We start from the raw sequence: 11,513 nt of genomic DNA, 5'->3' as shown, positions 1-11,513 counted from the left end.
TTACCGTCAAAACTTTTAAATTGTTTAACAATGGTCATTGGAATCGTTTCCATGTTTGGTTTCGATGTTGCTCAACAGTTAGATGCAATGGTGTAACTACATTACTTATAGTATGTAGTGTAAATCTAAAATAAACAATAGATTATTTTTGATGGACCGACAAAGGGTTTGATGTGTCTTATGGGTCAAACCTCACATTTCAGAATCAGTCTAATGGGTCTATTAAAGGATGCTGCGACGGTACCTGAACCCAGGTAAAGCAGCAGGTGACCCTGAACTCTGGGTCTTGTACCTCATGATTTCACCCTAAAGAGATGATTCTGCACCTAGTCGATGTCGGGCCCCATGCCGCTCCAGTGTGCGCGGGCACACACCTGTGCAGGTGAGGCCTGACCTCCGCGGAAACAAGGCTCGCACGCTGCAAACCGCCGCATACGATGCTCTTTGTCCCAGACGCCCATTGTACACAGCGGAGGAAACCCTGTGCCGCGAGCAGCCATCTTGGATAGACGGATCACACTTGAGCCAGGATAACCTGCAGACCTCCTCTGAGCAGCCCACGAACACACCGCTCCGAGAGACTTCATCCCCGGTAAGGACGGAGAGGACGAACAAAAAGAAAAAGGGCAATACTGAAAACACGCACTCGAACGCACGCGCGCGCACTTTACACGGTGTCCAATGCACGCGGGCACGCCGGCGCTCAAAGTATCGAACAGCTGGAGCTGTTTACCCAGCCTGTGTTTGGCTAATTGGGGAGCTAACGAAGCTAGCTCCCAGATGGCTAGGTCGGTGTCCGCGGATAGCGTCCACAAATGGGAGCTGTCTCCCGGTAAACCGTTGAATAGCACCGTTTGGGGCGAGGGGGCTGCTTCCCCGACGAAGACTAAACGTGTGTTGACAAGCTAATGGCAGCTACGCGTCTTGCCTCAATCCGACCATCGCAGCTAGCTCGCCAACTAGCATGCTAAAGCTACTGCTAGCTGTTGACTGTGGCCGTTTGAAATCCCACTGAGGCCAAATTATATAGTTTTTTTTCCCGGCGTTGTCGTAATAATTGCGCGGCGTCGAACCCGTCGCCCCACGTGCCGGTGCAGGTCAACCGACGGACGCGTTGCGATTCGTCCGATTTGTTGTCAAGCTGCATCCATCGATGTCCGCCAGCAGGTAGCACGCTACCGCGGACTCACCTGTCCAAGCCGCTAACATCGGGCCGTGGTCTCCAGCGGTCGCGATCGGTGTTCAGTCGACACCAGATTCGGTTGCTTCCTCTGCGTGGTCGCGCTAACAAGTTTGTCTGCTCCTGTTTGTTTGTTTGTTTGTTAACCAGCAGCAACAGCAGCCGTGGAGCAAACCGTCGCTGTCATTTCGCCGGCTAGGCTAAGCTAGCCCCCGTCGCCGGGGGACACGGTAGCGTCGCCAGGTTCAAACGAGGGAGTTAATGTGCGACACTCCATCCCGGTTCGTCTGGATTCGTGTTCGCTGACCGTCTGTCCACTGCCTTCTTGTGTGGGCGCGCCGATGGCACCACGGTCGTGTGTAATGCTGCGCAGAAGGTCCTGTGCTAATACCTTAGCCAACGCTAAATTGTCGTTCTGCGTTCGGCTTCATTCGTCTCCAAACAACAGATGTGTGTACCGCCGGACCTGAGTCTACCTGCGTCTACAAAACAGACCGTGGTCGTCGTGAGGTGTCGCACATTTGGACTGCTCTTTCTTTGTCCACCACAAAATGCCGCATCATTTACTCGTCCTGTAACGGTACTCTTGTTTGCACTCTTCGTCCGTTGCTCTTGTGTCACGATTTTCATAATAGAAATGATATGAATCATCACGAGTTCAATTTTTGATGTATTGGCATTTCGTGAAGGTTAGTGGTGATCTCATGGTGTTGCTTCCAGTGCTCCGGGGGAGTCACGTGATTTGAACAGTGGGCCTAAACGCACTGGAGGCACCACGACTGCATTTGTGTCATGATATCCTGAGAGCCCAGATTCGAGATACACAGAAAGTCATGTATCCCTCCGTTTGCATAGGAAGCGGCCCGCCGAGCAGAGAGGGGGCTTTGACGGGGAGTCTCCGGAGAAGGATTTAGTTAGTTGCGGAGTAAGTGAGAAGTGCTGAGGCTGCAGTCTGGTCACACGGTCTTGACTCGCCTTCTCCCTGATGTACTCCTGGGGTTTATTTCTGCATAATGAGCAGAAAAATGAGGTTGAGTATCGCAACCGAGTCACATTTTGTGACTGGTCCAGGACACTTTGTGTCACGGCTTTCCTTCCAGAGCACTGGAAACTGTCTCGCTGGGGATAAAGATGCCACATGAGGGTCATGTGACAGGAGGCAGTCTAGAAAAAGGCCCTTAAATGCTACGCCAGGACTTTTTTTAATAGGCGGTGTGATTTATTTTGTATGACTTGGTCTTTGTGTCTGTTTCAACTTAAATCCATGGGCGCCTGGTTATTGTGTGGGACCTGTTCAGTGCAATTTTTCTGGGACTTTCTTCAATCAGACTAAGTGCGTTGAGAAATTAACACATTTAGTGAGAGAAGAGATGTAATCATTCTCATATCAGAGTTATTCACACACTTCTATCTATCAAAGTAGCCATAAGGGAGCTACATAGTATATGATATGAAGCAACTTTGTAAACATACTGCTTTTGGCTGCCGTTAGATAATTAGTGTTAGCCTGAGTACTTAACCAAATGTCAGGTCAAGTGTGTGCCAAGTCTTAATCTGAGGCCACAACAAAAACAGTCACAGCCTGCTCTGGTAGCACTTCATGTTGTTTACATAGTTTTAAAAATTATAGCATTCAGCAGCCTTTTCTGTTTTACCTTTCATCGTGACGTTTCAGATTTTTTAGTATTTTCCTCACAGGGTTGTAGCTGGAGTCAATGGGTGCCAGTATGTGCCAACATGAGGGTACCCGACCCGGAGCATCGACCTGAATTAACCTCCTCTACGTAGCCTTGCAAGCTCTCTTCCATTTCTGTCCACATAACGATTTACTCACTCACTCTTGTCTCGGTTACGTCTCACTTAGATTCTCTATGTCACACCCCAGCCACATTTCTTTTGGTTGTGTCAGCATTAATCTGGTCGGTCAAACATGGACACTGAACCACAGATGCAGAAGTTGTGAGCATAACACCGGCACTTGGCTCCGATGTGTCAGGGTGATTTCTGTTTCCAGGAACTACTTTAACAGCGGCACCGTTTTCACAGAGCTTCAGATCAGATAAAGGCAGATAGTCTAAAGAATAAAAGTGAGGATGTAGCAGGCAAATGCACTGCCTACAATTTTTTATATGATCGGTTATTATGTAGTGAAGAAAACCCTTGCCGCCATGTAATTGAATTGTAGTGAGAGACATAATGGACAGTATTGTTCAGAAGGTAATGCTCTTATCAAGGCCAAGTAAACATTGGTGCAGCATGTGAAAGGTGGCGTGAGCTTAGTTATCTGAAATGGTCTTAAAAGATGAATGCAATGCTTTATTGATGTCTCATACACGTTGCTATTCATCACCTTAGTCAATTTGGACGAAATGTTAAATCAATTATTGATGTTGAGTAGAAATGTTAGTCTTGGTGTAATGTGTCTACGGTGCTGCAGCAGCAGCAGCTAGCTAACGGGTGGTTTCCCTCAAAGAAAAAGTGAAATCTCAACCGATTTAAGGTTTAATCACCTCTGTGGTAGTAGTACAAATTAATATAAATGGGACTGGAATCATTAACTGTTAAAAATGATGATCAAATTGATTATTAGTGGGTTGCACGTTGGTACTAGCATTTACTAGAACAAATCTGGGCACGTGTTTATGTTTGTAGCTGAACTGTGAATGAGGATACATTTACTATCGGTCTGATATGATTTGACTTTCTGTCCTATCTTGTAGTATAGTAAGATTTTGTCACCTGTTTATGAATCTGTAAGACATTTGTGTATTTCGTCTGTGTAGCGTAAATCATTTTTTGTTTTTATTATTAATAACATTGTGTGTACAAAATAATGTGCTCATGCTGATATTCAGTAGTCTGGCATCCAGAACGAATGTGGTCAGCATTGGGTGCGAGAGCTGCTTTTAGATTAAAGAATGATCTTTTACTTTCATTTACTTAATTTAGCTTAATTTGAAAAGATCAAATTGTCTTTACTGACGGTATAAATGCCTAAACCTCTCCCCCTTTTTTCTTCTCTCTTTCAGAGCCACAATGGCCACCGCACCGTACAACTACTCATACATTTTCAAATACATCATAATTGGTAAGTGGTCAATACCAGTGATGACCAGTGTGCAGTCACTGTAGTAAGTAATGCTGATGAGCAAAATAAGGTTTCAACTGTTTAGCATACATTGCTAATACGTATTAATGAATTGTTAAATGCCTTGTAGTCCTTAATGTAATGACTGTCAAGTGAACACATTTCTGCTTTTTACTTTTTGCATACAATTACAGACGCATACATAAACACACACCCGCAGCTCTGGGCTATTTATCTTCCTCCTCGGTGAAACTTATTGCACCTTGCCTCAGAGTTAAAATGGGACGTGTTAATGTGTGAATGAGCAGCCTGGAGGGAAAGTGCCTTTTTTTTCTTCTACTTTTTCTTGTTATTCTTTTTCGTTTCCTTCACGTGAACAGTGAAGGGGACTTTAACTGGCGTTTTTTTCGGACAGTTTGTAACACAAGAGTGTAAGAGTGTGTATGTTGCATAGAATTTTCTATGCTTCTTTTTTGGCTGAGTAAAAAAAAGTACGCCTCAACCTTGGTGCCGTTCGGTGTTTCTTCAAAACCAATAGTCACATTAACCTAATTTAATGTGCAACGATAACTGTCCGTGTGCAATTTAATATCTGATTTGCAATCCTATCACAATGTATATATTCTTTTCACACTACTTTGTTTTCATTATATATACTTCTTCGTTTTAAATATTTCCTAATGTTCATATTGCATGTTTACATTTTTTTCCCTGATTTTTCTATGCCCTGTGCTGCAAATCTTCTGCAAATAGCGGACAAACAAATGTTTTATTATCTTATTCAAAATATTGGCAGACTTTAAATATAGATATTCAGTTTGTCAGTATTATTTGTTTTCTTGCTGCATTGTTTTTCTTATTTCCTGAACTGCTATGAAGGACTCGGTGCAGATCACAGATGATTACTACATTAAATGCTTTATTTCAGTCTTCCACTACTCCACACGAAATTTTAAGAATTGTCGCCGACAGGGGGGCTGCTACATCATTTGTCGGATCAACACCGCAGGCTTGAATAGATAATTTTTTATCTGTTATTTCCTTGGTTGACCTGAGTTTCTCTCTCTCTCTCTCTCTCTCTCTCCACAGGGGACATGGGGGTAGGGAAGTCATGTTTGCTTCACCAGTTCACAGAAAAGAAATGTAAGTGCTGCCCTGATTCTGACTCCTTTTTCATCTGTGTGGGTGCGTGCGTGCCTGCTTGCGTGTGTGCGTGTAAGGTTGCCACTGCCAGGTTCAACTGGTGCGTCTGAATCACTTTAGATTTCTTTTTATATGCCGGCGGAAGTCAGCGGCACAGAAGTCAAGTGTGAGCTCGGCAGTGAGACTCCTCTTCTGTGTGCGAGTCAGCTGCAGCCTCCCATTACCATTCAGATCTGTTTGGTTTAGTGCCACTATCAACAAGCCAGATGCTGTGTTCCTCATTCACATCACATCCTGCACGCACACACACGGGTGATGTAGAAAAGGTTTTTAAGTCAGTTTTCAAGACATTTGCTGCTTTCTGGGTGTTGATCCTTTCAATTTACTGAGTATAATGACTGATTAATAATTGATGCACCTGCAGCTTGCTTACAAGGTGTGTGTGTGTGTGTGTGTGTGCGTGTGTGTGCGTGCGTGCGTGCGTGCGTGCGTGCGTGCGTGCGTGCGTGCGTGCGTGCGTGCGTGCGTGCGTGCGTGCGTGCGTGCGTGCGTGCGTGCGTGCGTGCGTGCGTGCGTGTGTGCACAATGGTTCACAAATTCAATAAAAAAATGTGCGTCACATTATAATTGTAAGCCAAATTTAGGCGTGTTCATCAACTTCATGTTTGAGAACACACTGTCACACGAACTAGACATTGTTTCTGTTCAAAATTAAGTAATTTTTAAAAACCATGGTAGCACTTACATAATTTATATTAGAATATGAAATGATCACAAAGGATGGACACAGAGATACGTGTGGCATTTTTTAAGACAAGAAAAGTTGAGTATAAATGTATGAACATTGAGGATGTGCAAAAGCAGCAGCAGCAGCAGCAGCAGCAGCAGCAGTGAAACTAAAGCTTTCTTCAGACATGAACAATGTCCGCAGCATTGCATACGGACATTCTCCGCCGTTTGCCATTCACATATGACGAACGCGTTCACAACTGAAGGATAATCTCCGGGAACGCAGGTTAATTGACACACAATTGAATTTACTACTGTCTTCCCTTCCTCTCTCCCCCAGTCATGGCAGACTGCCCTCACACGATCGGCGTGGAGTTTGGTACGAGAATCATCGAGGTGAGTGGCCAGAAGATCAAGCTGCAGATCTGGGACACGGCAGGACAAGAGCGCTTCAGGGCCGTCACCCGCTCTTACTACCGCGGGGCTGCAGGAGCACTCATGGTCTACGACATCACCAGGTATGCTAGGATGCTTATTTTGTGTGAAGATGTGTGTGTAACTACATGGACAAGCTACACCCAAAACTTTTAATGGAGTACGTGATAAATTAGATGGTTAGATGAAAACAACAGCAGTCAGGTCCCACAGACTCCCTCCTGAACAAACACAAACAGGTTTACAACTCGTGTCCGACCTTCTCGCCCAAACGGTGAGACAGTCCAACATGTGGAATGTCTGTCCTCACCACAGCCGACTCCAGCAAAGGGCCCCGAGGGTCCCAGGAACCATTCCTGTTAATGTGGCTGCCCACAGCTTCTGATGAACACATAGACTAAAGAGGGGAGACGAGTATTTGTCTTGTCACGCAAGGTTGCTTTGAACACAAATTCCTTTGTGGCTTTTTAACCAGTTCCTCTCTTACTTTGTTTAGTGATTATTGAAAATGGAAATCCGTGACTCCTGTTACAGTGTTTCAGAAAGCTCAATGTTTGAGTTTTCTACGTTTCTTCTGTGACAAATCAAATGCGCGTCAATGTCAAATGCATTGTGTCGCTCTTTGTGATGTCGTCCAGCGCTTGTCGCAGCGTCCTCATGATGCAGCAGCTGCCAACCCTTTTCTGATCTCTCCTTCGAGAGGCTTGATGTCATGTCTTTGTCGCCATATTAACCTCTTGTCACTCATGTCATGCAGGAGAAGCACGTACAACCACCTCAGCAGCTGGCTGACTGACGCGAGGAACCTCACCAACCCCAATACAGTAAGAACACATGCTAATATTACTTAATTCTGTCTGTCTACTCTCTGTATATTGTCTTATATCTATTCCAAAACTGTATTTCTTGTTAAATATGATTTAGTTCTCAATCATAATGCTCTTCTTCACTGAGCTCTGAAGTGAGCCACTTCCAATCCAAATAATGTTTTTCCCAGTGTTTTAAGTATTTATTTATATAAACCAGTGTTATGTGCAAATGTCATTGAAGTGTAAACTTAACTATCTTTTGAAAATTGTTTTAACAATGAGCTTTCGTGTTATTGTTTCTGTTACAATCCACCATTGTAAAACAGAAAAAATCAACAGCAGTGTCTTTAGCCCAAGCTGTTTTTTTAGCTTTGCTGTTTCTGGTGAAGTACTTGGTAGATGCCATGTGGTGGCGCTGTTGTAGATTTTTTAGTCTTTAGTTTTTTTGTTTTGCTGCTTTTGTCTGAGATGGGAAACATAATGATCATATTATCTTGTCCTCTGAGTGACACAATTGTTGTCATTTGAATTGAATGTGTTATGCAAAGGCTTTTTGATTAGGAAAAAGAGGTTCTAAAATAATCTTAGTTCTCACTTTTCCCAGTAACAGCCAAAAATCCAATAACTTGACCATAAATCTTTATGTAAACATCAGTATCAATACATATATTTGTCTTGGTGTAATAGTAATAATGATTATCTTGTCCTTGTGTGAGGATTTCCATGGACACCATATTTGTTGCTCTGTGTTCTGCCTTTCTTTAATGTCGTAGACATGGAGTCATATCATTATCATAAATTGTTATGAACTGTAGTTGTTCTAATTACGTCACAGTTGTTCGTGGCCCTTTTTTTAAACCGACAAGTTGATGTTACATCAGAATAACGGATGATTTAGCCTATACCGCCTTTGGCTCTCATCTCCTGGAGGTTCACAAAGCTGACTCTCTCCCCGAGAGGTCGCACTGTCTGAGGTTTTGTCTCACTCTTTCGTTTCCTCGTGTCTTGTTTGCTCAGGTGATCATTCTCATAGGAAACAAAGCCGATCTGGAGGCTCAGCGGGATGTCACGTACGAGGAGGCGAAGCAGTTCGCAGAGGAGAACGGTGAGCCAGACAGAACAGTGCTTGTGGGGAAGACGGGAGGAAAAACATTTATCAGGTGTTAACTAATCATAAGTCACTCAAATGTTTTTTCTGCCATCTTCGGAACCTCTTGACTGTTCCATCCCCAGTTTCAACAAAACCCGAATCATCCCGAGGAATCCTGACACGTCCAAATATTTAGAATCGAAATGAGATTTCTCCTGTGTTCTCTCGTGGATGTTTATAATAAAAGCCCCTGTGGTTGATTTCAACAGACAAAAGTGAAGATTAATTTCCTTTTCTATTTATATTGTTGAGACAGAAACTAGGAGAAGTGGACTTGAGCAAAGATTTAAGTGAGCAGACATAATTAAAAGAGGGGGCAAACGAGGACATAGTATTTGAGGTATGCGAGTGTGGAAACGGCGTTTCACTGACTGTCGTCATGTCTATTCCATATTCCGCAGGCCTGCTGTTTCTCGAAGCGAGTGCGAAAACGTAAGTCTGCACATCCGCAACGTGTCGGTGACAAAACAATGTGAAATGTCCCCTCACCTTTTCTCTCTTCAGCTTTAGCTGAGCCTCCGTTCACATGTTTGTGTTTTTACGGTCCGTGTTCACAGGGGTGAAAACGTGGAGGACGCCTTCCTGGAAGCTGCGAAGAAGATCTACCAGAACATCCAAGACGGCAGCCTGGACCTGAACGCCGCCGAGTCGGGCGTCCAGCACAAGCCCTCGGCCCCTCAGGGCGGCCGGCTAACCAGCGAACCACAGCCCCAGAGGGAAGGCTGCGGCTGCTAATGACCAAGCAAAACCCCCCCTTCCTGCACTCACTCCCTTTTCTCCCTGTCTCCGTCTGTCCCGCCCGCCCCCTCCCCCCTCGAACCATCCTCCCCCATTCATCCATCCCTTCACTCCTCCACGTACATCCACCCTCACCGCACCAGGAGCTGCGTGAGAGCAGGAGCTGCGGAGCGAAGGACCAGGGGACGGATATTTGACTCGGGCCAGACTGAGCTGGGCTGTGTGGACTACATCTCCCCTCCCCCTCCTCTCCTCTCCTCTCTGCCAGTCTGTCTTCTGTCTTCTGTCTCACTCCTCTTTACATTCTGTCATCCCATAACGCTCCTCTTATTCTCCTCATGCACCACTGTCTAGTCTCCCCCCCCCCCCCGTGTAGTATCCGAGACACCACCACACATTACACGGGTTACTGACACTTACGATAGATGTATTGTTCATACGATAATGATATACCGAGACTGTTTTTTATGTTTGGTTTTATAGCTGTATATGACATGCAAAGCACTGCATTAACTTTCATCCACCACTGATCAGTTCTCTACGAACCAGATCTAAATTATATTCCGAATCTCCCGGCGCCACTCCTGCATGGTTTACTAATCCAGCATCAAGACACGCAGGTGCGATATCTCACTCAACTTTTTGTGAGATCAGGGGCAGTGAGGAAGTTTACCACGCGGCCAGACAAGCCGCTCTTAAAGTGTGCGTCTGAGAACGTGTAGCCAAGGGAGCTTTTTCAAGCAGGATTCAATCCCGCCCTTTTGTGGCTTTTAATTCTGTCGCTGCCGCTTGGCACGATTCAAAGTTCCTTTGCCAGATGTGGCGACACCGACGTTGTCAGGAGAGGGAGAAAGAGACATTTCTAATAACCACCCACAGGGAGTTTGTGGGAGATTCCTCCGTCTCTTCTTTGAAAGGAATATTGGATGTTTTCCATTTTTTTCTGTTTCTGTGAGTGTTGGTGTGTTAAGAAGTTGGATGGGTGTTTTTTTTTTTGACATTTGAAACATAAAACGAAAGATCCTGGCTTTTCTGTTTTCTAATGGAAATAGTCGTTCACGTCAGTTTCTTTGCACCAGCTCTCCATCTCCTCACCCGCCAGACCCCCATAACTCCTCCTCCCCCAGGTCATATCAACCGATTCTGTCTTTACCAGCATTGTCTTTGTCATTGTTTGTTGCCTTATTATAATCAATGTTATTACTCTCTAATCTTAATAGTTTTGCTGCACTCGCTCTTCACACTGTTGTTGGACTCGCTTCGAGTCAATAAATCAACTTTTTAGAATAAATATTGCATTTCACTGGAGAATAACACAAACACCCGAGCGGCGACTCTTCTGGTGTAAAAAACAAACTCACCACTTCTTAATTTCACGTGTGGCTGCCCTGAAGAGTTGGTGTTGATTTGACAGTTGTTCCCCTTGTGTAATACAACACCAAGCAGCATGCTCCCCCATCATTACAAAAAAAATTTAAAACAAAATTGTCTAATTCCAATATTTTTTTTTTTTTTTTTTTACTATTTTTCTGTATCATAGTGATTTCCTGATTGGACAGCTGTATATATTGCTTCTTAACTATTGGTGATGACCTTGCTACTTTGGGATTCAGAAATTTATTTGCTGGCTCTGCCGAGACTTGTACAGTTGACGTGCTAGTGGGTTGCCTGTAATTCATGCTTGGGAAATTCTGTAACATAGTTTCTATTAATAAATGTATGTAAAAGGACAGACACCTAGATACCCCCAACCCATCCCCCTGTATTTACACTACTGAACCTGCTGATTGGTTGAGGGGAGAGGAAGTGGATCGAGATGATGTGCAAACTATTATTTATGTCTGCAAACTTTTTGTGTACGGAGTGGAGGAGGATGGGGCCCTTTTGTTTATATATTTCTTTTTTCCAGCCCCCCGCATAGCTCCTCCACATGGGAGGGGCCTGCATCGCTGTCTTAACTTTTCTGGGGAGTGAGGATTGGTTTGTTATTGTGGGAAGTTGGTGGGCTTGGGTGTTCCTTTTTCCTGTGTCCCACCTCTTTGCAGTCCGAGTGACCACTTCCTGCTTTTGTCTGTCCACAAAGTACAACAAAAAAAAACAACGTACATATGTATAAATTTTTAAGGAGCTGTGCTAACATTTAAATGCATTCTTGCGTGTATATGATTTTAAAATGTTGACATTTTGATTTTAATGAGAAAATACTCTAGACAGAAAAAATAAATTATACATAACCTGTTG

General features: G+C 44.2%; 1 protein-coding gene across 5 annotated transcripts; it reads left to right on the top strand.

The window, feature by feature from the left end:
* The first annotated feature begins 359 nt into the window (after positions 1–359).
* Positions 360–11,512, top strand: rab14l (RAB14, member RAS oncogene family, like). 5 transcript variants are annotated; one of them, XM_047329350.1, is made up of 9 exons: positions 360–592; positions 2,036–2,105; positions 4,210–4,268; positions 5,358–5,411; positions 6,481–6,658; positions 7,333–7,399; positions 8,402–8,489; positions 8,936–8,966; positions 9,092–11,512. In XM_047329350.1, the coding sequence occupies exons 3-9, from the start codon at positions 4,217–4,219 to the stop codon at positions 9,267–9,269; spliced, it is 648 nt and encodes a 215-aa protein (XP_047185306.1). In that variant the 5' UTR covers positions 360–592; positions 2,036–2,105; positions 4,210–4,216; the 3' UTR covers positions 9,270–11,512. The 5 variants fall into 5 exon arrangements, with proteins under 5 accessions (XP_047185306.1, XP_047185305.1, XP_035463083.1 ...); XM_047329349.1 differs by lacking the exon at positions 2,036–2,105 and having other exon boundaries at positions 367–592; XM_035607190.2 differs by lacking the exons at positions 360–592; positions 2,036–2,105 and adding an exon at positions 764–788.
* The last annotated feature ends 1 nt before the right edge of the window (position 11,513 follows it).

This window comes from Scophthalmus maximus, chromosome 20 (genome assembly GCF_022379125.1).
Source record: "Scophthalmus maximus strain ysfricsl-2021 chromosome 20, ASM2237912v1, whole genome shotgun sequence".
In the NCBI taxonomy this organism is placed as follows: Eukaryota; Metazoa; Chordata; class Actinopteri; order Pleuronectiformes; family Scophthalmidae; genus Scophthalmus; species Scophthalmus maximus.
The sequence above is the reverse complement of the archived record's forward strand: the minus strand, read 5'-3'. Positions and strand labels throughout refer to the sequence as shown.

Bases quoted from the DNA above. Each gene is read 5' to 3' on its own strand.
- rab14l (XM_047329348.1), top strand. The intron at 6,659-7,332 runs GTATGCTAGGAT...CATGTCATGCAG, and splicing joins ATGGTCTACGACATCACCAG to GAGAAGCACGTACAACCACC. The intron at 8,490-8,935 runs GTGAGCCAGACA...CATATTCCGCAG, and splicing joins GCAGTTCGCAGAGGAGAACG to GCCTGCTGTTTCTCGAAGCG.